Source organism: Apteryx mantelli, chromosome 26 (genome assembly GCF_036417845.1).
Source record: "Apteryx mantelli isolate bAptMan1 chromosome 26, bAptMan1.hap1, whole genome shotgun sequence".
Lineage (NCBI taxonomy): Eukaryota > Metazoa > Chordata > Aves > Apterygiformes > Apterygidae > Apteryx > Apteryx mantelli.
The window spans coordinates 23,132-48,192 of record NC_090003.1 but is presented as its reverse complement, the minus strand read 5'-3'; the positions used below and the strand labels follow the sequence as shown (position 1 = coordinate 48,192).

At 52.7% G+C, this 25,061-nt stretch overlaps 2 protein-coding genes and 1 long non-coding RNA gene across 29 annotated transcripts in view; 2 read left to right on the top strand and 1 right to left on the bottom strand.

The window, feature by feature from the left end:
* Positions 1 to 6,606, top strand: part of SLC45A1 (solute carrier family 45 member 1) — a 76,628-nt gene extending 70,022 nt beyond the window's left edge. For all 11 annotated transcript variants that reach the window (XM_067311246.1, XM_067311247.1, XM_067311245.1 and 8 more), the window contains 7 exons: positions 203 to 295; positions 772 to 996; positions 2,040 to 2,779; positions 3,919 to 4,072; positions 5,150 to 5,326; positions 6,017 to 6,222; positions 6,292 to 6,606. In XM_067311246.1, coding sequence (XP_067167347.1) covers positions 203 to 295; positions 772 to 996; positions 2,040 to 2,779; positions 3,919 to 4,072; positions 5,150 to 5,326; positions 6,017 to 6,222; positions 6,292 to 6,558 — 1,862 coding nt within the window. In that variant the 3' untranslated portion in view covers positions 6,559 to 6,606. The remainder of the gene's footprint in view (positions 1 to 202; positions 296 to 771; positions 997 to 2,039; positions 2,780 to 3,918; positions 4,073 to 5,149; positions 5,327 to 6,016; positions 6,223 to 6,291) is intronic.
* A 2,229-nt stretch (positions 6,607 to 8,835) lies between these two features.
* MRPS16 (mitochondrial ribosomal protein S16) lies at positions 8,836 to 11,176 on the bottom strand. 4 transcript variants are annotated; one of them, XM_067311257.1, is made up of 4 exons: positions 10,895 to 11,176; positions 10,441 to 10,667; positions 10,110 to 10,370; positions 8,836 to 10,039 (listed from the first exon to the last, which is right to left on the bottom strand). In XM_067311257.1, exons 2-4 carry the CDS (start codon positions 10,451 to 10,453, stop codon positions 9,915 to 9,917), a joined length of 399 nt encoding a protein of 132 aa, XP_067167358.1. In that variant the 5' UTR covers positions 10,454 to 10,667; positions 10,895 to 11,176; the 3' UTR covers positions 8,836 to 9,914. The 4 variants fall into 4 exon arrangements, with proteins under 4 accessions (XP_067167358.1, XP_067167357.1, XP_067167359.1 ...); XM_067311256.1 differs by having other exon boundaries at positions 10,902 to 11,176; XM_067311258.1 differs by having other exon boundaries at positions 10,961 to 11,176.
* Positions 11,177 to 11,686: 510 nt separating this feature from the next.
* LOC136994238 (uncharacterized) lies at positions 11,687 to 19,786 on the top strand. Of its 14 annotated transcripts, XR_010886396.1 has the most exons (11): positions 12,333 to 12,418; positions 12,596 to 12,751; positions 13,900 to 14,027; positions 14,429 to 14,601; positions 14,790 to 14,975; positions 15,364 to 16,623; positions 16,778 to 16,822; positions 17,039 to 17,122; positions 18,110 to 18,383; positions 18,500 to 18,607; positions 19,555 to 19,786. It is a non-coding gene; the product is annotated as an uncharacterized lncRNA (long non-coding RNA). The 14 variants fall into 14 exon arrangements; XR_010886393.1 differs by having other exon boundaries at positions 15,364 to 15,482; positions 16,435 to 17,122; XR_010886390.1 differs by having other exon boundaries at positions 15,364 to 15,482; positions 16,158 to 17,122.
* Positions 19,787 to 25,061: the final 5,275 nt, after the last annotated feature.

Below are 25,061 nucleotides of genomic sequence, written 5' to 3'. Positions count from 1 at the left end.
AACAGTAGCGTGTTAGACTATTCGGTCCCCAACCTGGGAGATTCCGAGAACTAAACTGTGTGTACATCTGAGTGACTAGTACCGACTGGGGGGGGCGTCACTATGCTACGGAGTCCTGCCTTTTAAACTATCCCTTCTAAATCCCCTGTGAAACAGGCCTGTAGAAAAACTGCCACTTTTTGGTGAGTCCCTCTTCTTTTAGGGTTCTTGCTGCAGCCTTTGCTGGGGGCCTGGAGTGACAGATGCACATCAAGATTCGGGAGGAGAAGACCCTTCATTCTGGTCTTAGCAATAGGTGCGTCTTTTAGAAATCGTGGGCATAACACTTGTAAAGTAGAAATATTACACATCTCATGTCATCCTTTACGGTACTAGGCTGAACAAAAGGCCTCTAATGTTGTTGGGAGGCAGTGTTGGGTATTATGGGTCTGAAGAAAGTGATGAGTGATACTGAGGTGATGCTTTGACAGCTGGAGATCCATGCATGAATGGTTGGGTCTCTCGTGTCAGAGTCTGAAGAGCTGACATTTTGAGAATCTGGAAAGTTTTCCTGTGGCCAACCACAACTCCAGGCATTTGTGAGCTCAAACAGTGGAAAAGGATATCTGTATGCTATAAGCCACACGCATTCCCAGGTCTGCGATGATTTGAACAAGAGCAGTAATGCTTGCTGCAATGCTTTGGTGGTAGCATAACGCTTTCAGAGACCATGCAGTGATGCAGTTCTTCCTTAGGAGTGATTGATTTATTCTGATTTATTTTTATTCTCAGGAGCATTGCTGGGGCTCTCGCTTATGCTGAATGGCAGAGATATTGGCAGTGCTTTGTCTGACTCTGTGAATAACCACAAATGGGGAATCATTCTTACAGTCTGTGGTGTCATCCTCATGGACTTCAGCGCGGATTCGGCAGACAATCCCAGTCACGCCTACATGATGGACGTGTGCAGCCCAGCAGATCAAGACAGGGGCCTCAATATCCATGCTTTGTTAGCAGGTATGCTTTCTTGGTGCTTCCTTGCTGAACCCCAAGTGAATTAAGTCTTGCTGTGAGGAAGCAGAGTGTAAATTATGGGTCTTTTCCACTATAAGCATAGCTGAATACACAGCTAGCAATAATTAACTTTGAAAACTTTTACTTACTGCAAGAGGCTTTTGTAGCTGCCGGAAGTCGAGCAAGGCACGGCCCTGGGTTGGCCATCCTAAGGTGCCCCTCATGTCTTTTACAACACCTAGGGAAACAAAATTATCCCTTGAGGGAGGAGGTTCAGCTTACCACAAATGTGGGAAATAGACCTTCTTTAGTCACTTTGTTGAAGTGGGTAGAGCATACGAGGTGCTCTGCTCTCTTGTTCCTGACATTTTGAATTGCTGTAATGCCACAATCTAGTTTTCTTCTCCATTAGAGACTTTTTACGCTCTTCAACATGTATATAAGGAAGAAAAGGACAGCGTCATAAGGCTGTCGCCATGTGAATGGAGTGAGAGTGGGGTGTGGTGCCCTCAGAACTTCCTTGTTCATCTACAGTAGTGCAGCGGCAGTTCTGTACAGTGCTGACATGTTGCTGAATAATGAGCTTGCTACACTTCTGAAATGATTCAGTCTATCTTGGAAGCAGATAGAACTGTATTCCTCTTAGCGAGCGAGGAAATTGGATTTTAATTTACCTTTCAGAGAAATGGTCTTAGCTGACTGATTGCAGAACCTTGCCATGTGGCTGGTGAAGAGTGTTCTGTTTTACAGACTGAAATTGCCAAAGATAAAGCGATTTGTCCTTGGCAAAGAAAGAGCTAGTGTTTTTAATTCTTTGTGTCATTGCTTCTACAGTGCTGACCTTCTCCCTCTTTCTGTACTCTGCACATTCAGACTGTCCTTGTGGTGCAAATTACTACATTACTGCATTTGAGTTAAAAAGGGATTAAGTAGTAGAATAAAACTAATACATTGGAGTCTGCACACGACTTATCAAATAGTGCTGTGCTGTTACTGACTTGAAGGATTGGCTAGGGAAGATAATCTCAGCTCTGTTTTTCCACCAGGTCTTGGAGGTGGCTTTGGTTATGTTGTTGGAGGAATACATTGGGATAAAACCAGTTTTGGAAAAGCTGTGGGAGGGCAACTTCGTGTCATCTATGTCTTCACCTCAATTACACTGACGATCACTACTGTGTTGACGCTAATTAGCATTCCAGAAAGACCCCTGAGGTCCTTTAGCAAGAAGAAAAAGGTGATGAAGAGTCCAAGTCTTCCTCTCCCTCCTTCCCCACCTCTCTTCTTTGAGGAAGGTGTAAATGAAAATGTTGCTTCTCATAACTCAGCTCACTTATATGCAAGTTTTACAAGTCCAATTTCTCCCCTCAGCCCACTCACGCCCAAATATGGCAGTTTTGTCAGCAGAGACAATTCGTTGACAGGAATTAATGAGTTTGCATCATCATTTGGGACTTCAAATATTGACAGTGTGCTTATAGACTGTTTTACTGGCGGGCACAATAGTTACTTAGCACTTCCAGCTAGCATGCCCAGGCAGCCTGTCAGTGTCAGCTTTCCCCGGGTGCCAGATGGCTGTTACCACCAAGAAAACGGAATTTTGGAGCAAGGGGAGAGCAGCATAACTCCAGGGGCTGATGGCGAGGCACTAAGGGTGGGCTCACTGGATGCAATAAAGCCACGGTCATCGGGGATCCTGAAAAGACCTCAGACCTTGGCTATTCCGGACATTGTAACAGGACATTGTCCAGAAAGTAGCAGAAGAAGAAATGTAACTTTCAGCCAACAGGTAAGGGCAGAAAAACAACGTAAACCATGTAAACCCATAACCGTGCAAACCTGAGCATTCGTTAGTCTCTTAATATTATTTTAAATATTTGGCACATAAAATCGTGATTAAATACTCCTCATGACAGTTTGCCTACAAAAGTTACTACAGGAACAGAGCACCTGCTATGACTGTATTGATGAAATGATGGGCAGGACGTGAATTATGACTGGCAATCTGTGAACTGCCTTTGTTAAGATAGCAGATATGTGAGTGTTTCACGCCTTCCAGTCCATGTGTGAAAGTCAGGTTGGTATTTTTAGCCCTGCTTCGCCACCCAGGAAGTTACCAAGCGAGAGCAGAAAAAGACACGTTTTTATTGAGCCTGTATCTTCCCTTTCCACAGAAATACCTGCAAGATAGGGCCAGGGATAGGATTCTTCCATGAGCTTCTCCTTATGGCAGTCATTACTCCTGGTTCCATCAGGGAGGTGAGGTTTCCCTTACTCAGGGAAAAGACTGTGGCCTCACCCCCCACTGTTGGTGATAACTTGGAATGTCTGAGACCTCTGTATGCTGGCCTATTTTTTTATGATCCGGGATGAGGTAAACAGTCCTGTTTTTTTTGTTTGTTTGTTTTATTATTTATTTGCTTCTGTTACTGTATTCTGACCCAGTTTGTGAGAACAGACTTTATTAGGATCAGGTCTTTACATACTGTGCACGTAGGAGTCAAGTATCAAGGACAGCAAGTAATGAAAATAAAATTGTTAAAACTTGCCTCTTTTTCTTCACTAACTGTATAACTTCAGGGGGCAAATTCACCTGATTCTGGGTACAGCTCCTATTAAATGCAATGAAAGTTATGCTCGCTTATGCTGGCATTTGAATTGGGTTGCCAATTACTCCAGAAAAGTGGAGAGTACTGCTTCAAGTACACTGAAAGCTGCAGCACAGTACTGTCATTTGTACTTGTTCTAAGGCTAAACTTACAGCTGTGCTTACCTCAAAATGCTGTTCTTAATCTTCAAATCAACATACTGCAACAGCAGCTTAATGTTGAAATGATCACATAGCTGTGTAATATTGCATAGTTTTGCTCAAAGGCTGTTTGGATTTTTCTTAATGTGTTTGTTGACCTGGGAATTTTTACGGTGCAGGTTGCTAATATCTTGCTGAATGGTGTTAAGTACGAGAGTGAGCTGAATGGATCAGGTGAGACCTCTGAGCAACCACTCTCCCTGAAACTTCTGTTTTTAACCATCTGCCACATGCCCAAGGCTCTGCGTAACCTTTGCATCAACCACTTCCTAGGTAATCAGAAAGTGCTGTCTTGTTTTTAAGTATTTTATCTATTGTTGCAATGGCTACTAATTTGTTCCATTACACTGACCAGTAAGATACTTTCTGGTATTTAGGTTTTCGGAACGCTAAGAAATAAAAAACAGTAAGGCCTACGTTCCTAGAAGGGGAATAACATTGGTTTAAATCAGCACAGCCATTGAGCTGAATATTTGTGCTGGAACACAAGAGAAGCTTCACTAACAACAGAATTAAAACGGTATAAACCTGCCTCAAAGCTCTGAAATTGGAGCTGTTATTGAGCAGGGTGGGAAAGATTAATGGTATTTTCCTGCTTACATCCGAGACCAGCATTTGCTGCGCCCCTTCCCCCCTTGTCAGCATGTATTTAGGGGCCCCAGAACAGGCTGTGAGGCGACAGAGAATGCAGCATTGCAGGAGTGCCTGTACTGTTACCTTCACTCCTACTAATGCATGACTGGTGGTTAGGGAGGGCCTGCAAGCAGTTCAATTTATACCAAGTTGGACAGAAGATAACAGTTAGTTAATACTCATAGGCTGTGGAAGGAATTAAGAGATTGCCTGCATCGGCATCCCTGACATGGGTTTGTGAGTAGGGGTTTTTACTGTGTCAGAAGTCCTGTGGAGCTGCAACCATGACATAAGAAGCGCTCCTTCCAGCTAATTGTGGGAGGACAACAGCGCTCTGAAACTAGTATGTGTTAAGTTACTCTGTGCAAAACTGAGCCTCGTGTCCTGTCAAAAGCTGAAGGTAGTTCAGACTGCTGTCATCTATTTTTCTGTCTTGCTAAAACCAATATTCGGTAACCTGTAGTTTGCCTCTAGGATTCCATGTGGGAATTCAAGGGATAAATCTTAATGTTTAACATCCTGAATTGCTTTGACAAACATTACAGCAAAATACACAGAGAAAAGCAGTCTCAGAAAAATGGGCCTAAGCATTATGTAATATTAACATTGCACAACCTGTCTTCCGTTGTAATTTGAAAGGTAGATAATAGCATCCATGGCTTACAAGGGGGAACAGGTACTCAGCAATCCTAATAGGTTATTTCTGGCTTCTTTCAGGTTGGCTTTCATTTGAGGGGATGTTGCTCTTCTACACCGACTTCATGGGAGAAGTAGTGTTCCAAGGGAATCCGAAAGCTCCTCACAACTCAGATGAGTATCAGAAGTACAACGCTGGGGTCACCATGGGCTGCTGGGGAATGTGCATCTATGCATTCAGTGCTGCGTTCTATTCAGGTACTAAGTAAAGCCACCCTGTATGCTGCTGACAGTATGATATACCTGCTCCTGAAGTGGTGCTTCTGCAACAAGTACTCTGGCATTTGTGTGTTGCATATTGGCTACCACATGGCATGAATGCTGAATGAGTACACTGGTTTTTCACAGTATCATCTCTGCTAGTTAGCATGGCCTGTGCTGAGAGCAGAGAAGGTCAGCAGTCCAGTGAAAACACATTTCTGTTACCGCAGGGTTCCTTTCACAAGTGGCATTTTCAATGTACATTAACTCTAGAAGTGCACACTGCTACCCTAAGCGCAATTTGAGCACAGCAGCACTCAGCACACCTACGCACCCGGCCGAGCACCATGGGGTCACCACAGCACCCTAACACCGTATCCACCCCACACAGCAGCTCCCCCTTCCTCCCCACAGGACAGGGACACACCGGCAGGCCGCAGCTCCACTGCGTGCTCCGTGCGACCAGGTTGCGTCGAGGGGGGGCGTTTGGAGGGGATGCTGGACACATGCCTGCAGGCCGCCAGTTACCCGAGGCCCTAACAGTCACCACCTAGCCGTTGCTGCCCAATGACCAGGCAGCGGGGCCCGAGGGGGCAGCCTTGCACCCTTTGAGCCCTGCCACCTGGCTAGTGGCTGGGAAGGGCCACGGTCTACGCTGCCCTGCGACGCTGTGGCATTGTCTTGCAGCCATGCTGGAGAAGCTGGAGGAGAGGTTCAGCACGCGGACTCTCTACTTTGTGGCATACCTTGCCTTCGGGCTGGGCACTGGGCTGGCCACGCTCTCCAGAAACGTGTATGTGGTGCTGTCACTGTGTGCCACCTATGGCATCCTCTTTGCCACGCTTTGCACGCTGCCCTACTCCCTGCTGTGTGACTACTACCAGAGTCGCAAGGTGAGTGCGGGGGGCTGGGGGTGGGGGTGGTTCTGGCAGCAGCCCCCCCTCACACTGTGTCCCCTGTAGTTCGCCGGCTCGCAGGCGGAAGGCACGCGACGTGGAATGGGCGTGGACATCTCCCTGCTGAGCTGCCAGTACTTCCTGGCTCAGATCCTTGTGGCCGTGGTGATGGGGCCTCTGACGGCGGCAGTGGGCAGCGCCAGCGGCGTCATGTACTTCGCCTGTCTCGTGTCCTTCCTGGGCTGCCTCTTTTCCTCCCTCTGCGTCGTCTACGAGCTGCCGCCTGGCGAGGAGCTGCTCGAGGAGCAGCAGCCACTCGTGCCCAGCGCGTGATGCCTCGCCACATGGGAAATCAATAAAAGCAACAGGGCTGTCACCGTCTCCGCTATATCATTGCGTGGCAGGCCGTCTCACTGCTTCTCGGGCAGGGTGGAGGACGTGTGGCAGTGCTCTGGGCCCCTGCATCCCCATGTCCTGTGGAGTAGTGGGCTCATCCATCTCTGGGATGATGCTGGCGGTGGCCAAAAATGTGCTCGTAGGGGACTGTGCTGGTGGTGGGTATGGGGAACTGCAGGAAACATTTTCCTGTCTGCATGAAGGTGAGGGCAAATCAGTGGCTGCGGTACGCTGGCACTGCTCGTTCTTCCTGTGAGGTGGCAGGAGCCCTTCTGTACCCCTGGGGCCCATGGTCACCACAGCGGGGAAGCGGGGCATTACCCGTTGGCTTGCTGTGGAGCGCAGTGGTGCCAGAAACACAGTGTCGTCATTCTCTGGGGGAGAGCTGGGGGTTGTGGGGCCAATGGCGTTTGGCTTGATCTGAGGTGGCTGGGAAACATTGCCCATTGTGCTGAGCGAGGTGCCTGAAAGTTGATGGTGTTGGGGGGGTGGGCGGAGGGGCCGCTGCCCTTTTGGAAGGCAGTGAGCTGGGGAGGGGCCTGCACTGCCACGGGAACCACCACTGTTTCTTTCCAGGGGAGCGCTGGGGCTGCAACTTTCCCTGAGGTTCATTGGCAGAAGGTGCCATTTCATGGCCAGGCAGAGACCATCCCTGTCATTGGTTGTGGACAGTGGTGACTCCTGAGGGGCCTGAAGGAGCGGCGGGGCCCCATCGTGAGGTCAGTCCCAATCGTTTTTGAAACCATTGGCCGCTGTTTCTGTAGCAAAGTGAGCAGAAGTTGCCAGTGAAAGTGGACTTGCATTTCAGGTGCCAGATGTCAGAATAGAGCACCCAAGATGAAAACACAAGCTGTACAGCAGCAGTGTCTTAAACAGCACCAAGACAAATTAGAGGTCTTGTACCAGAATCCTTCATTTTCTGGATTTTGCTGTCTGTTCTGTTTCTTGAAAAGTGTGAAGACTCTGCGAAGACATTGTTGTATGCAATATAGGATGTCCTTCATGATAAAAGCTTTGGGTTTTTGTTTTTTGGGTTTTTTTTTTTAACTGTGCAGAAATGGTAGCTGCATTGAATAAAGAGAATTTTTGTGTATAGAACTTGCTGCCCTGGGAGTAACTGAGAACTTTTACACTGGATTTGGAAGGCAACAACTTAGTCCAATACCCAAATAACACCCATAATAACAGTAAATGAAGAGGAGACTGCTTCATCAGCCTGCCTGTTTTACAGAACATACAGGCATTCAGGGAGCGGGAAGAAGGCAGCCAATGAGTAATGTAAGTCAGACAGGAATTCAAATGTGAAACATGCATGTAAAATGAGTAGACTGAGAAGAACAATGTGATAGTATATCATCCCTATTTGCAGTGTAGGAAAGCTTCTCTGCCCCCCCCCCCCCCCCCCCAGCCACTTTCTTTTCCTGGTGTCCAGCAATACATTTTTCAAACAAAGGATAGCAGGGGTTTTTGCAGCAGTCTGTGGAACAGCCAACAGAGGAAGTGACAGCCTCAGAGCAGAAATGAAGATTTTGGTTAGTGAGAGTATAGAGTTCGCCAAGCTTTCAGGAACTACTTTAACAACGGGGAATTTAAGGGTATTGGTAAAAAACACACTATTTGAAAGGTGTTTTCCATACAAGTGAAACTTGAAGAGGAATGTAATAAGCAGTTTTCCAACAAAATCCCAATTGTTCAGCTATAAAAAACTTGGTACACTTTTTGTTTTTTAACTGACCAATGCAGTTTGAGGGGAAGCATCTTTTGTATCTGTGTTCCAAGCACGGCAAACCAAGCTGTTTTTAACAAATGCTTCAAACTTGTGATGAGGCATAAAGGCTAGAAGGCTTTAGTTTAGGAAGAAAATCTCAACTTGTAAGCAGATGATGAGAAACGTGAACTGCCTCAGTCTGCTTACTGGGAGGCTCACTGATCTTAAAGAGAGCAGTGGTCTGCGGTGCCGATTACTTCAGATGAAAAGGTCTCTTCGGAACATTTATTTGCACATTTCAGCAGGATTATGTTAGAGCCTTGGAAAACAGCTTAAAGGAGATTTCCAGTAGGTAGCCCTAAAGTGCCTGTTAATTTCTTGCGCTGGTGCAGCTCCCTTCCTTACTTGGTTTGTGCAGTCCAGCCATAAGGTGGACTGAAGACTGCCCAGTGGTGTGGTAAACTGCAGTGCAGAGGCAGGTACAAAAGCGCAGGAGTGACTTAAGCTGTTTTGCAGAGTGCTTCATTTCATAAAACCTTTGTCTTTGAAGCAAGGAAATCCAGAATAAACTACAGAGGAGCTTCCTAGAAACCCCTACCAAACTACAGATCACAATGTTATATAAAATATGACTCTGAAAATGTCAAGCATATGGAAGAAGGAGAAGGTATTATATAAACCAATACTACCATTCACAGCCTCACCCTCTCCAGATAATAATTTTTCATCATCTGCTGTAATCTTCCGTCTTTAACCAGAAGTAACCCACCTGTCCTCAGTATTGTGATTTTGTTAAAGGACTTTCCTTAGATGAAATTGCTCTATTCCTTTCTCTGCCTGGGTGGGTACAGCACAAGCCTTACTGGGAAACAAAACTGAAAACTAGTCATTACCTGATTTTGTAAAATAGCGTAAGAGTTGTGCCAAAAGAAATCCCCAAAAGCAAGAGGTGCATCTGAGATAGGAGAGGAACTTCAGTGAGTTTCCTACTTCTCAAGATCAGGATAAGAGCAAACAAAGTAATAAGGCTCATATTTCACTTCAGGCAAACCCCACTCCCTCTTTAACTGATGTTGAAACCTTTCCCTTCAACACTGCTTCACATGAACAAAAAGCACCAGAACTTCTCTGGAGAAAAAAAAACAGAAGAGTAGCTATAGCCCATTTACATTTGCCTGCATGAGGGATCGCTTGGACTATTGGACTGTCCTGTTTTAGCCAAATGATACCCAGGCAATCAAAACACTTGAGAAAGGAGCAGCAGGCAAATGGAAACTGGCAGTAGTCATATGCCATGGTTGCAGAAAGTGACACGCTATAGCCAGTAATGTGCCTTTTAGCAAAAGCCACATTGTGCCTCCTGGAATGGCTCCATACCCACGTGATAATAAGGACAAGGCCCCAGGCTTCATGTTTGCTGCACATAAGTTGGGCAGCAACGGTAACTTTTCAGAGCTGAGTCTGGAGAAAGCAGAACATGCAGAAGAAGGGGGGGAGAGAGAACACATTTAATGCAGTCAGGCACGACGGGGCAGGCTGCCCGCGGGCCGTTGTCCTGGGATGCTGGGCAGCCGCGGGGCATCGCTCAGGGTGCCTCGGTGGGCCCGCCGGAACTGCCCGTGGGGGACGCGGCAACCTCCTGCGCTCGCCGCCGCAGCCGCTCGGCGCCAGTCACCGTCATGGGGTGGAGCGGCAGGAAGCCCGCCAGGCCTGCAAGAAGAGACGGTGAGCTGTGGGGAGGCGCCCCAGGTCCGCGCCCACCCCCCGGCCCCGCGCCTACCCAGCAGCTTCTCGGCGGGCCGGGAGAGCTGCGCGCCGCAGCCCAGCCAGTGCCGCAGCCGCTCGAGGTTGAGGCCCGCCACCTTCTCGCCGTGGGCGTTGGGCAGCGGGTCGAGGCAGCCGAGCTGTTCCAGGTACTTCCCGTCGCGGGCGCGCTTGCTGTGCGCCGCCACGATGCGGAAGAAGGGCCGGTTGGTGCAGCCGCCGAGGGCGAAGCGGATCACGACGTGCCCGCCCCGGTAGCTCTTCAGCAGGCGGCTAGCTGCGGAGAGAGCGCGGGGCGGTTACGGGGCGGAAGAGGAGGCGGCGGCCCGCGCCCGCGGGGCACTCACCGAGCTGCACCATGGCGGCGGCCGAGCCCCTCCCGCTGCAGTCGCGGCGCGATGACGTCAAGGGCGCGCCGGTAGGAGAGATGGTCGCCGTCAGCCATTGGGGGGGGGGGGTGCGGGCGGCAGGCGCGCGCGCGCCGAGCACGTCGGGAAGCAGCGCTGGAGGGCGGCGCGCGCTGCCCGGCTCCGGCGGGAAAGCTATCGTCTTGTCTGTAGACTATTTTGCAATGCTGTTCAAATGAAAGCTTTGTTACTAAAGCCGGTTCGGTTACTAAAGGCGGCTCGGTGCAGCCCTCGCCTGATCGCAAACCAGGACTGCATCCGGGCGAACAACGCATGCGCCGCCCCCCCCCCGCCCCCGCGGCCCCGGCCCGCTCATTGCTGTCCGCGCACGACGACCAGCCGGCACTGCGGGGAGGGACCGCGCGCATGCGCACTAGTTCACAGCCGAGCTCACCGCCGACCTCGGCTGATGACAGGCAAGTACTGCACAGAGCGGCTCGCGCATGCGCACTGGCTTAACATGGCTCACGGCTGCCTTCGGGTGTCGAAAAAGCAGAACGGCACTCGCAACACGCGCACTGCTTCCCGCCGTGCTCGCAGCTGCCGTCGCGTTCCGAAAAAAAACAGTCCTTCCGTGGACAGTGTCGGGGGGGGGGGGTCCCGGGCCGGTGTTGGGGGATCGCGGGGCCGCGCTCCGGGCTCCGCGGCGGTATCCGGGTCCCGAGGGCGGGCGTGCGGCGGGAAGGGGGGGGGGGGGAGAGACGGAATCCTCAGAGGGTCAAACCTCACAGAGCGTTGCCGCACCCCCCACCCCACCCCGGGCATGCCGGGAGCAGTAGTCTTCCGGTACCGGGCTCCTTGGGCGGCCATGACGTTTTGGCGCGGCATGCCGGGAGCAGTAGTCTTCCGGCACTGGGCTTTCGGGTGGCCATTTTAGCCTGCACGGCATGCTGGGAGGTATAGTTTTCTGGCAGTGGTTTTCCCGGCAGCTGTTTTAGTCTGCAGGGAATGCCGGGAGGTGTAGTCTTCCCATATTGGCCTTCTGGGAGATCATGTTGCGCCTCTCGAGGTGGCAGGAGGTGCAGTTCTCTGTCAGTGAGGTTCCCACCAGCCGGCCACGTTGTGCTCTGTGGCAAGCCAGCAGCTGTAGTTCCAGGTGCCTGTGCCTTCCTCGCCCTGTAGCAGTGGCCCGTGTGTTCTTTACCGGACACGTGTCGCTCGGGTGTCAAAAAAATCAGTACTGCACATGAACCGCGCGCGCATGCGCACTGCGCACTGCGTTCCGCCGCGCTCACTGCTGCCCTCGCGTGTCCAATGCGCAGCTCTGCACCCGTAAGGCGAGCGCATGCGCACTGGTTTTCCCCTGCTCACTGCTGCCCTCGGGTGTCGACGCGCCAGTACTGCAGCCACCACTGCCCTCCCCCCGCGTACAAATACTGCAGCCAGCCGGCGCACGCACGCGCGGTGCCGGTCGCCGTGTTCGCCGCTACTCTTCGCCGTTTCGGTAACGGGTAAGCGAATGGGCTGTGCTCGTCGCCCCTCCCCGATGCTCGTAGACCGGTAGCGCAGAAAGCTGTTCCTTATCGGTGCTTCCTGGTGTCGCGGGGACGGGCGGTGCCCTCTCACCGGGGCAGCACCAGAGCCTGCTCGCTGATCCCCGCCGCTCTCTCGGGCACGGGCAGCGTGGGGGCGCTCGCTGCTCGGTGGGAGCCCCGCGGGTCCGCGGCGGGCTGCGGTTCGCATGCGTGAGCCGGCCGACTGCACTGCCGCGCCGCGAGCACGTGAGGGCGCCATTGCGGGTCTCGTCTCTCCCCCCCGGCCCCTCCCTCTCGAGCCGGTCCGTAGCCGGCGCATGCGCGGCGGGTAGCGCTTGCGCGGAGGCGGGGAGCAGCATGGCGGCGAGCACGGTCGGGGTTTTCGCTCGGCGGCGGCGAGTTGAGGGCTGAGGCTGCCCGGAGTGGAGGATCTGGGGGCCCCGGTGAGGCGAGCGGGGGATGTCGGGCTGTGTCCTGCCCGCTGTGGCCGTCAGTGCGTGGAGGCGGCGAGCGGGGGGGCTGGGACCCGGCTCGGTGCCGCGCCGTGCCGTGCCGGGAGCACGGGGCAGGGTGTGCTGGAGCGCGGGTCTGACTTTCCCTGTTCCGTGTGTCGCCTTTAGGGCTCCGGTTCCTCGCCAGCGCAGGCCGGGGCGTGCACTCGCCGCTGTGGACACAGCCCGGAGGAACAGGGAGGCAGGTGGGCCCCGGAGCAGACTTGTGGCGCGGCGTCGGCGGGAGGACGGCTCCTGTTGCGGCAGGCACGCCCGAGAGTGCTGGTAAGTCCCGAGGAGGTTTAAAACCTCTGGACTGAGCAGGTTGAGTGTCAGTTTGAGTCAGGTACGATTAGTGCAGCCCCAAGTTATTTCCTTGAAAGTTGTGGCTAGGCAAGCAAGAGGAGGGATAGAAGAATGACACTCCCAGGCACCCGGAGGCCTCCCCCGCCCCCAGGCACAGAGTGTGGGTGCCAGCCAACGTGGGCACCAACTGACTGAAAACCCCACTGAGCCGTGCTCCCTCCTGTCCAGCTGCCCCAAAGCCACCGGCTTCCCCAGTGCGGTACGTGGTGACGGGACCTCCATTGCCTCTGACGCCTCCCCAGGCAGAGGGCAGCTGCACGTATGCTGCACAGGGGTCTGGATGTCTCCAGCAGTGGCACAGCAGCCTGATGTTCCCAAAGCCCCAAGCAATCCTAAAACCACTCCCAGACCCAGTGCCCACAGCAGTGAGGTGTTCTAATAAATATGGGGGGGGGGAGAAATCTGTGTCTCCCCTTTGACTCAGTCCCACTTTAGAGAAAAGGGAATTTACAGCACTTCTTGGTGAAGAATGTTGACGGGTGGGTGCACAAATGACAAACAGACTTTTCTCTCTTTTCTTCTGAGCCTCTTTTAGAAGCCTCTGCGCATGCAAGAGGACTCTGTTAATGCGGCTAGTCTGGGATAATTGTGCTGTGCACAGTGCTTAAGGAGAACGTTAACATAAAATTGCAGGCTAAGGAATAACCTTAAAAAAATACAGGGCTTGGGAAGAGCCTAAGAGAATGCTGGTGGGCTACAGAAAGCCCCAGTGATGCTACTTCAGAAAACAGCATGGCTTTTCAGCACCTCCTCAGAGCAGGAGAAATGACTTACTCCAGCCCATAGGACAGCGGGTGCTCCTAATTCCCACCTTTAATTACTGAAAGTGTTGTGAAAGCAGAAGGGACTAGAGATGATGTGTAGCGGGTTATGGACTACATGTAAAGTTTCAACAAACAGCAGTCCCCTCTTAAAATAGAAACAGTTTAGTCTTAGGTGGTAGATGAACGTGGCTTTGAGTAACGTGAAGAGAAGCGGTTGTGTCAATCACCCAGAAAGCCTTGGAGAAGTGGTCCAAAGATCTGATACCCTCATGGCCTCGTCAGTCGTCTTGGTTTGTTTGGCAGGGTAGTCCACCGAAGGGGGACATCTTGAAGAGAAACAGCTAGACCTAGCGATCCAGTTGTTGATTTTGGTCATCACCTGTGAGGCCAGCGTCCGAGTGTAACAGGAATCTAGGAGCTGTATCAAAAAGGTAATAGGTTTGAAGCAGCGACAGGCAAATCAAGTGCTATCGTTCTTCCGCGTGGCTAAAGACTGAGAGGCTTGTCGGTTAAGCGTGTGTATAGGAGGGTTTGAGAAAGGATACTGAACAGTAACAATAATACCGAAGCAGAATAAAAATGAGGTTTCATGGAAGATGGCGTAGGTAAGTATTAGGTGATGTGCCTGCCTGTCTAATAACCTAGCCCAAATTGCTGTACGTCATGTTTCCAAACTGTTTACCCTGTAAAGTATGATGCAAAGTGCTGTATTAAGACCTTTCCCTTAAGGAAAAGGACAGGAAAAAAAAAAAACACGGTAAAGAGAAAAAGAACATGCATAAGTCTAAGTGTTTCACAGCAAATAAAATGCAAGTTTCTCTCTTTGTTACAGAGATGGAACCAACGATAGCAAATGCTGATGAAGAGAAAAGCTGGACAAGCAGTTTTTTGGTGATTAATACCGAAGGGACAGGATGAAGCAAGGAAGCAAAAATGCACTTTAGCGGACCCTTGATATCACCAGAACCTGCTGCAGTAGGAGGTGTTCTGGCATGGGTGACTAAGGTAACTCTTGATAATGGCTGTTAGTTATTTCGGCCTCCCAGAGGCAGCACTGAAGACTAAGTAACCCGTTCCTACCCCGTGGATATTGTTCACTGTGTCTGCCTTAGTTTTGCTTTGGTTGTTTCTATTTTGTTTTGTTATCGTACGTGCATATGTAGAAAGGGAAAGATGTCATATTTAATTTTTAGATTAATTGCCATGGCTGAAGTTGAAGAGACCAGAAAAACGTAAGCAAGCTGAAGTAATGAAATCAAACGGAGCCAACTGAGAGCTGCCTGCATCGCCCAAAAAGGGAAAGCCCGTTCCTCCTGGCGAGGAAGGATTGCCATTAATAGCGGTCGGACTAATAGATCACCAACATATAAGGTCTGAAGGTCTGTACGCGTTACAAAAAGTATGCTACGTACGTATATTTTTGCGCGTGTGACTTTATGTGTCTATGAAGCATCATACTTTAAGAACTACAAGATAGTAAGCTATTATCTTAGGGTAATGGTGGTCAAGTGGCCAGAGTCTCTGAAGAGACAGAGAGACAGAAGTGTCCGAATTGTAAAATTAAGAGATCGCTTTCAGGAAGGCTCAGTTAGTGCAGCCCCAGGTTAAATGCCTGGCAATGGTACTTGGGGAAAGGGGAAGACAGCAGACAGAAGAAAGGTTAAAGCCTTGTGGAGTTAAGGCTCCTTCTCATCAGTTCCAACTTAGAGCAGTTTTAGGAGGATTTAATTTCCTCCAGCAGTGTTAACATAGCTTTGCCGGTATCAGCAGGCCGTGGTGGAAATTCCTGGAAAGGAGTCAGGAATGGAACAAGGAACGTGACGCTGCTTTCACTGGACTGGAAGAAATGGCTGTAAAATCTGCTGCCCTCAAACTCCCAGGACAAGGCAAGCCTTTTTCAGCAATACTTTCCACATCTGCTGACTCTGTGGGAGCAGCACCATTAGAAAACAGCGGTAAGGGAAAGTGGGTGCCAGTAGCATCATCCTTGCATCCCCTTTGGGGCCAGAACAGAAATTCTCCAGCTGTGAGAAAGAGTGTTTAGCAGCAGTCTGGTTGGTAACTGTCTTTGAGGCTTTTCCCTTTCAGAGCACCGAGGCAATTCCATCTGCTCAATTCCCTCTGTAGTAGCTAATGTCAGGGAAGCAAATAGACAGCAGAGTATCATCTCTACAAGTGGCACAGTGGGCACTAATCTTAACGAGCGGGGCGCGGTGGGGGCTTTACTGTGCAAGTGTCACAAGAAGTGGATCTTCTTGTGCGTGTCTGAACTGACAGAGCACGGTTGTGCCAAAAACGTGGACGCAGAAGGTTTCTGAAAGATTACTCTCTAGCGGCTACTTAGTCTACCTTCCCTTTCACAGCAAGCCTGACTGTCGACATAGCTTCCAAAAGAGGGGTTGGGGGAGGCAGTATTTGTGGCTTGCGTATTCTCGTTTACCTTGCTTGTGTGCATGTATTAGATCTGTTTTTTGTGCTTATAAGCAACTTTGGATTCTTATGATTTTCTGCAGAGCTTTGAATGGTTTTGGGGGTTTTTGCTTTGCTTTATACTTTTGTAGGGCAATGGATTTTACTATGCCTCCATCAACAAGCGCTGGCTGGCAAAGTTACGTCATGTCCCAACGGAGACTCTTAGGCAAGATGGGGGAGTTCGGGTACGCAGCCTGCCGGAGGAACGTCGCCCGGGAGGGGTTGCTAGCCTTGAGCTATAGGCGCTGATGCGCACGGCTCATTTTGTCAGACACGAAGAGGTTTTCTTTGGTTGCAGAAATTTTAGCTGGGCTTTACACCCTGTAGCGGTAGTATTTTTGTATTTATAAACTGTGTTAATCCTAGGCGTTCAGAACGTCGGGGAACGACTGCGTGCTGCCATGAAGAACTACAGGCCACCGTCCTCAGCCCTTCGTAAGTTATCACATGTCAAGAGTGGCCAGGAGGATCGAAACGCCAGCGGAAAGGTTCTCCGCCTGGTCCTGACAAGGAGCCTTTGGCCGTAGGAGGGTTGGCCGCGTCCTTACTGGACTTGTGAGTAATAAGCCGCAATTCACGGACCAGCAAAGGAGGGGGGAACAGCAACCGGTAGCCCAGTCGCTACGGCATTGCTGTTGCTAGCAGGGCCGCAAGGCCCATGTGAAGCCTCAGCTGCCTCTTTGGAGCTTTATTTTGGTCTGTTTACCAGGAAAAAGCAGTGAGGCCTCAAATAAGAATTTTCGTGGCTAGATGGGTAAGCTATGACCCCAGCTGTCTTTGCCTTGCTTTGCTGCTTAATGTCGTAACAGCAACTCGGGACCCCAGAATAAAAACTGTTACAGTGCTTAAGGGAGGATCTGCATTTGCCTGGGTTAGGGGACCATTGTGAAAGCTTTGCGGGGGGGGGGGGGGGGGGGCGGCTCCAAAACGAGACTCTCGCAGTGACCTTGGTGGTTTGATTTATTTGCAGGCTAATGTTCTGAGGATCGGCAACTTGAAGAGGAGCAGCTCAGCCCGTTTTGTTGATTTCAGTGGTACTGTTTTAAGGAAGCACGTAAGTACAGACAGGTTCTGGGAGGGTTTTTGAGCAGGACAGGAAAGAGCAAGGAAGATTGGAGCATGTGGAAAAACTAGGTGCCATGAACGTACTGAAGTTGTTAAGGGCTGAGAGAATTTGGGGTCAAGCCTCTGAAAGGGGCTAAGGCGCAAGGAGCAGTGAAATACCGTGACTGAACACAAGGTTCCTCCCCAGTCCAGACCTGTGCGTGCAGCCTCGCTCTGGCAGACGCAGGCACCCTGGAGCCGTAGGGAAACGGGCAAGCAGGCCCACAAGCAGACTTTAGGCACAGTGGTGCGCAGAGAGCTCTGTGTGCTCGGCAGGCGAGTGGGGTTGGAGCGTGGCGAGAGCTGTTCCAGGCTGACGGGATCCATCCAGTTCCGGTCCCTGTTCCTCTGTCCAGCTCGCCACCCTTCTCTTTCTTTCCCTGTCACTCGGGCCGGTGCCAGCAGCGACCGGTGGGTCCCATCGATCTGCCTGGCTCAGGTCACGTGAGACACCTCTGCAGGGACTCTGTGTGCAGAGGGCTGTGGATGTGCAGTGGGGGGGCGCTAACGGGCCAGAGATGCGGTGGGGGATGTAGTAGGCAGTGAAGAGGCTCCTGGGGAAGGAAGGTGTCACGGAGGCAGAGAGCAGCAGAGGCTCCGAGTACTCGGGTGGTAAGGCAGGTGCTCATGGTAGGGCGGTTTGGAGCTGCTGTTGTCGTCTGTCCTACTCGTCAGCGCGGCCTGCAGTAACTGCGTCTTGTCTGCCTGTGCGCAGACAGGGCTGCCGTGCGGTGCAGCTCGAGTTGTGGTCGTGGTGCTGGCATCGGGCCCACTTTTGTCAGGTCTGCCTTTATGCAAGCTGGTGTCTTCCCTACATCAGCCTTGCTCTGCTCCTCTTCCAGGAGCCTGTGCTCGACTCTGCTTTCTGGCACACTGTTATGTCATAGGGCTTTCCAGCAGTATCTGTCTGACTTGGGCCACTTTTGTTGTCCACTAGGCAGCCTGAGCAAGTGAAGCAAAATCCTCCTGCTGTCACTGTCATGGCAAGAGTCAGTTTCCCATTAGCTCAGTCTCTCCAGAGTTTGGAGTTTTTGGAGGCCTTAGTTTTTATCCTGCCTTGGCTGGACAGCGCTTTCTGAGAGTGTCTGTGAGTGGCAGTTTCCCTGAGGAGTATCATCTACCAAAGGCTGGAGGTGGCCAGGTGACTGACCGAGCCTGACTGTATGTGAGGGTCGCTGTGACGTCCCTGCGATCAAATGGAGCCAGAGAGGGTGAGTGAAACAGCACAGAGGGTCAGCCGTAACTGTGGAAACAATTACGGGCCTTGGACTAGGGAGTAGTTCTAGGAGGGCTGTGCTTCTCAGTAACTGTTCTGGCTGCTTTGCAGGTGCTGAAGTATAGTCCAGCAGTCGAAGGAGTGTTGACACAGCTGGGAGCTCTGTCGAGATCTGTGGCTGGCCATGGAGGATGAGCTCTGACTTGCAGCGTGGACACAGTTAAGTCCTGGGACTGCACTGTATGTGAGCAGGGCTGGGAGGTGGAAGCTGTTTTTGTCCTAGGTGGTTACTGGTGTCATTGGCTGTGGCTGTTTGCCCATGGAGCTGAGAGGACCAAAAATTTAATTGTCTGTAACAGAGATGAATTAGTGCTTGCAGTGTTTCAGGTAGGTTCAGTGGAAGTGCAGCATAGTACAGTCCAGTGGTGTGATTCTTGCACATGCTCGCATTTGAATGGTGGCTAAAACCAAGCCTATAAACAGCAACTGTCACATGATTTTGGTGCATGTCTTCTTGTTCTGCTGCCCTTCTAACTGAAGGGGAAACTTCTTAAACTGTGGGCAAAACCCCATGGCTCCTCTGTATGGTTCTCACGCTCATGGGTGCTTTGGTGTTTCTTGCTTAAAGCTGAGGGTTTGAAGTTTTTCACTTAAGGTTTATTGTTTAGTTTGTTGTTGAGGTTCTGTCACTCAGGAGTTACGGTGTATTACTTTATTTTGTGGGGCTCAGTCTTTATCAGTCAGAGTTTACAGTTTGCTCATTTAGCAGTCAGGGCACAGAATTTAAAATCCAACCTCATCCATAATTTTAAAGCCTTGGCAACCATTTGCATTCCAAGATTTGCAGTTTGTCACTTAGGGTGCAGGGTTTTCAGCTTACTGATAAACGAAAAGGGCTAAATCCTTGGATAATAAACTGTAAGCCCTGAAGCCTAAGCAGCAGGCTGCAAACCCTCCTTTGGGGTTTGTAACTTTCCCCCGTACCCCGCGTTCAGCTCTGTGTGCTGACCTGAGGGTCTGGGTTTCGTGTGGCTCAGGCCCATCACACCGAGACTGGCGATGTGATGGGTGAGCTGAGTGCTGTGAAAGTGTCCTGCAGGGCTCTAGTCTGGGGTAGGGCAGAAGCACAGGCAGGCAAGATCAGGCCTTTTCCTCTCAACTCTCAGAGCTGGATCCTATGCCTGAAGGAAAAAGCGGAGGGGGTAGGCTGTCGGCTACTCAGACACCTGCCATGACAAGGGCAGCAGCAGGAGCTGACCCTTCCCTGACGGATGGATGAACGCTGGTGTGGTCATGACTCTTCAGGTGTCACAGGATAAGGGGAAGAAGCATGGCAGACTCACGCCCAGGTGTTGTTTCTGTGCAGTAAAACAATAAACAGTTGCTTTATTCTTTGCACTTATGTCTGTGGTTCCTGCCGTTGCTTTGCCTGAAGATGATGCCCAGGGAAGGAGGTTACACATTGTGTGTGGTGCTGGGAGCTGGTCCCCAAGTCCCTCATACTTTGGTGTCCCTGCGGTTCCCAGGGAACCCAGTGCTGTTTGCAGGGCTGTGGGGAATTTCCCTTGCATTGTCTGGACCTTGGGGCGGTGGTGTTTCCCATCATCCTGGGGGCAGCCAGGGCCCCTCCAGGGGTCCCCAGGCTGCTTCCGGATTTGCTTTCAGCACTTTGCAATGTCCCTTGTGTGTCTGGGGATGGGGCCTGCGTGCCTGGAGCTGGGAGATAGTTTCCATGGGGATGGGGGGAACCTGCAGGCACTGTCCCATCAGCTGCTTGGAGCCCTGTGATGTGCCTTATGGCCCCTTTTGTGTGCACCAGGGCCCTTCATTTGTATTTTGGTTTGCCCCAGAGCCTTGTGTTTACCCTCTGATGCCCTCAGGAGCCCTCAATTCACATTTTGGGTTGCCCTCAAGCCCCCTGTGTGCCTTTGGTGTGCCCCAGGGCCCTGTGTTTGCTCTGCAGCATGTCACAAAGTTCTCTGTTTAGTTTTCTCCCGTCCCAGAGTTTTCTGGGTGCTTCTTGGTGAGCCGCAGGGCCCTCCCTTTGCCTTTTGTGCCCCCAGAGTCATTCTGTTTGCTCTATCATTGCCTTTTTTTTACTTTTGTTGCACCCACAGCTCTGGATTTGTTCTCTTGTTCCCTCAATACTCCCTTTTCCTCTCTGTACACCCCAGGGGTCTCCCTTCAGCTTTCAGCAAGCTGCTCTCAGGAGTGGGGGTGCCTCTGCTACCCTGGGAGCCCCAGCTGTCTGTGATGGGGCTGATGGCCATTCCCCCTCCCTGGTTCCTGATGGGCTGCAGCTGCTGGCTGTGGGGCTGGGATGAGCCCCAGGTGGGGCTTATGGCAACAGTGGGCATGCACTGGGGTTGGAGCTGCAGTTGGGGAAAGCCTGCGCTGGGGCAGGTCTGGGACAATGGAGCTGCTGCTGAGCACCGCCCGCTGGGACGGGCACAGCGGCTGCACCGTGGAGGAGGTGAGCAGGGCGAGGGTGTCTGCGCTCGGGGCTGCGGTTCCCCCACGTGCCGGGGGTCCCGGCGGACGGGTGCGTCCCGGGCAACGCGGCACAAGCAGGGCGCACCGGACCGGGAGAAACTGCACTGGGGCCAGGGATGGCGGTGCACCGGGCAGTGGGGGCCGGCCGAGGACGTGGTGGGGAAGAGCGGTGCACCGGGGCCATGGAGAGTGGGGAGGAAGGGTGTACGCCGGGGCTGTGGTGGTGCGGGGCGGGGTGGAGAGGAAGGGGGAGCGCCGGGGCTGCGGTGGTGCGGCGGGGGAAGAAGGAGGTGCGGCGGGGCTGTGGTGGGGTTTATTGCGCAGTCGGAGTAGCGCGGGGGTGGGGTCCTGGGTCAGATCGGGAGCGTGTCGGGGAGGGGGATTCCCAAGAGAATCCCTGTGGAGGATCGGGGGGGGGCAGGGGCAATGTCGGAGCTGACCCGGGGCTGCTCGCGGCGGTGTCGTGGGAGTCCGGGGCCAGTGTGGGGGATCGCGGGGCCGCGCTCCCGGCTTTGCGGCGGTATCCGGGTCCCGAGGGCGGGCAATAGGGGCGCGATGGAACGGAATCACCACAGGGTCAAACTTCACGGAGCGCTGCACCCCCCCCCCCCCAACCCCGGCATGTCGGGAGCAGTAGTCTTCCGTCACTGGGCTTCTGGGCGGCCATGTTGTTTTGCGCGGCATGCCGGGAGCAGTAGTCTTCCGGCACTGGGTTTCCGGGAGGCCATATTGCTTTACGCGGCATGCCGGGAGCAGTAGTCTTCCGTCACTGGACTTCCGGGCGGCCATATTGCTTTGCGCGGCATGCCGGGAGCAGTAGTCTTCCGGTACTGGGCTTCCGGGCGGCCATGTTGTTTTGCGCCCGGCATGCCGGGAGCAGTAGTCTTCCGGTACTGGGCTTCCGGGCGGCCATGTTGTTTTGCGCCGGGCATGCCGGGAGCAGTAGTCTTCCGGCACTGGGCTTCCGGGAGGCCATGTTGTTTTGCGCCGGGCATGCCGGGAGCAGTAGTCTTCCGTCACTGGGCTTCCGGGAGGCCATGTTGCTTTGCGCCGGGCATGCCGGGAGCAGTAGTCTTCCGGCACTGGGCTTCCGGGAGGCCATGTTGCTTTGCGCCGGGCATGCCGGGAGCAGTAGTCTTCCGGCACTGGGCTTCCGGGAGGCCATGTTGTTTTGCGCCGGGCATGCCGGGAGCAGTAGTCTTCCGGCACTGGGCTTCCGGGAGGCCATGTTGTTTTGCGCCGGGCATGCCGGGAGCAGTAGTCTTCCGTCACTGGGCTTCCGGGAGGCCATGTTGCTTTGCGCCGGGCATGCCGGGAGCAGTAGTCTTCCGGCACTGGGCTTCCGGGAGGCCATGTTGCTTTGCGCCGGGCATGCCGGGAGCAGTAGTCTTCCGGCACTGGGCTTCCGGGAGGCCATGTTGCTTTGCGCCGGGCATGCCGGGAGCAGTAGTCTTCCGGCACTGGGCTTCCGGGAGGCCATGTTGCTTTGCGCGGCATGCCGGGAGCAGTAGCCTTCCGGTACTGGGCTTCCGGGCGGCCAGTTTAACCTGCACGGCATTCTGGGAGTTATAGTCTTTTGGCAATGGTTTTCCCGGTGGCCGTTTTAGTCTGCAGGGCATGCCCGGAGGTGTAGTCTTCCCATCCTGGGCTTCTGGGAGATCATGTTGTGCCTCTCGAGGTGACAGGAGTTGCAGTTCTCTGTCAGCGGGATTCCCAGCAGCTGTTCACGTTGTGCTCTGTGGCAGGCCAGCAGCTGTAGTTCCAGGTTCCTGTGCCTTCTCTGCCCTGCAGCAGTGGCCTGCTGTGTCTGGTCCTTACTGGACATGTGTCGCTCATGCGAGAGTCCCCATAGGTCATCGGGGACAGTGGAATTTCCCAGTTTTTCCCTCGTACAGGTCAGGAAGTGTTTTGCATCTCTGGTGTGACCAGGCAGGGTTGTCCCTAAGGGCTGTGGCTGTCCCTCTTGGCAATGGGGAGGGCAAGGAGAGCGTGAGGGACTGTGTGGACTCCTGGTAGTCATAGCTTTGCTCAGAACTGAGGCTAGTTAGGCATTAGCTATGAGGAGTGGCGGTGCTGGGAGGGCTTGGTGCAAAGCTGTCCTGTTATGCAGCACAAGAGAAAGTCCTCAAGGAAACATGATCAGCACTGTTTCTGTCCAAGGACCCTAGAACAGCCTAAGAGACCCTGGAACAGCCACAGGTACCCCACAGCAGCCCCAGGGACACTGTGTCACTGCCTCCCAAGGTCATTGCATTCAGGTACCTTTAACTGTGTGGAAAGAGCCTGCAGGAGGCCTGGGCACAGATACAGAGAATCCCCAGTTGCCTCTAAGGACCTGGAACTATAAGTATTTTCTTTACAAAGATGCGATCTCTTTGATGCCTTGCTGCTGCTTCTGTGTTGCTCAGTGCCCAGGTCTACTCTGTTCAGATCCACCCTTCTTGTTGCCCTCTGCTCTGTCTCAGCTGCTGGCCAGACAAAAAGGGATGTGTGGCTAAACACCAGGCCAGGGTGTCTCGGCTGCCTGCTATAGGACAAACAGGAAGGGGAATCGGTGACCGGAAATGAAAGTACATGTGGATGAGAAACAGCTGCTTTAGAGGACTAAGATGCAACTGAGATGCAACAGGGGCAACTGAGAAGAGTAGAAGTAGCAGGGGAAAATGGTGATGAGGAAGGTGTGTTGTTAGATGCAGTACAGTGGAGAAGAGAGGGAAAAATTGCTCCTATGATGAAATAAAAATTGTGCTTAAGAGATATTTGCTTTTGCCCTACAGGTTATGAATCTGCATGACTTCCTGAGAACTTTTCTGAGCATGTGGTGTTGTGGGTCATGACTGCCTGGGCAGTGGTGCACAACTTGTCTGCCAAGACTACGCAACAGCTGACAGCTGCCTGTGGAATGAAAGCAAAGGCCAACTTCTCAGAGGTAAGAGACAGGGTCCAAGCAGGAAGATTATGGCGGGTGACTTAATGCCCCAGAATCTTCAGTTTTGCCCCTTGTCTCCCCAGCACTCTCATATTTGCTCCCTAGTTCCCTCAGGACCTATCCACTTGCCTTTAGGTGTGCTCCAAGGCACTGCATTTGTTCTCTTGTCCCTTAAGAAGTCTTTGTTTCTCTCTAGACCCTGCAGGATTACAAGGATCCCTCTGGAGCCCTTCTTCATGCTCTGGAGCCCTCTGTCGGCCATCCAGTCCCTTTAGCAGCCCTCTGTTCTGCTTTGGCCCCCTCCTTTGGCCTTTTGGTTTCCACCCACAGACCTCCATTGTCCCTCTAGACCCCTCAGCACCACTCTAGTCCCCTTAAGAACCCTTCCAAAGGCTTCTGTCATGCCCCAAAGCTGTCTTCTGGCCCCCCCAGCCCCCTGAGGACCCATCTAGTCTACTCAGAACCCCCCCCCCCGACATCTTTGTTGTGCCCTGGAGCCTTCTTTTGGCCATCCACATTCCACTGGACCTCTCCTGTCCCCTCAGAGCACCTCCAGAGGTCTTTCTTGTTACCCTGTTTTTATTTCTTGGCCATGTAATCTCCTTAGAAGCTCTCTGATCTGCTCAGAACCCCTCGTGGGGTGCTTGTTGTGCCCCAGAGCTGTCTGCTGGCCCCCCCCCAGCCCCCTTCGTAACCCTCTAGTCTCCTCAGAAGCCCTCCAGATGTCTTCCTTGTTCCCCAGAGTCATGTTTTGGCCATGTAGAGCGCTTAGCACACCCCTAGTGCGTTCTGGACTGCTCTTTCAGCTTCCTTCTGCCCCCGAGCTCTATCTTGGCCCTCTAGACCCCTTAGGACCCCTCTTGTTCCCCCAGAACCCGACCAGAGACCTTGGTTGTGCCCCAGGGCTGCCTTCTGGCCCTCCACACCCTGCACAACCTCTCTTGTCCCCTCAGACCACCTCTGCAGGTCTTCCTTGCTCCCCTGTTTTTACTTTTTGCCCATCTGGTCCCCCTAGGACCCCTCTAGCATGTTCTGGACTACTCTTTTGGCCTTTCTTGTTTCCTAGAGTTGTCTTTTGGCTCTCTAGCTCCTTTAGGATTTCTGCAGTGTTCTCAGAACTCTTCCTGCAGCCTTTTTTATGCCCTAGAGTGCTCTTTTCATTGTTCAGCTGCCTGAGCACCCTGTTTTCCTCTGGTCCCTTTGGGAGACCTTGGTTGTTCTCTTCTGGCTTCTTTTAGTTCTTCTCTAGTC

Coding starts and splice junctions, on each gene's coding strand:
- MRPS16 (XM_067311257.1), bottom strand. Junction 10,040..10,109: donor GCCCGCCGAGAAGCTGCTGG/GTAGGCGCGGGG, acceptor CTCTTCTTGCAG/GCCTGGCGGGCTTCCTGCCG.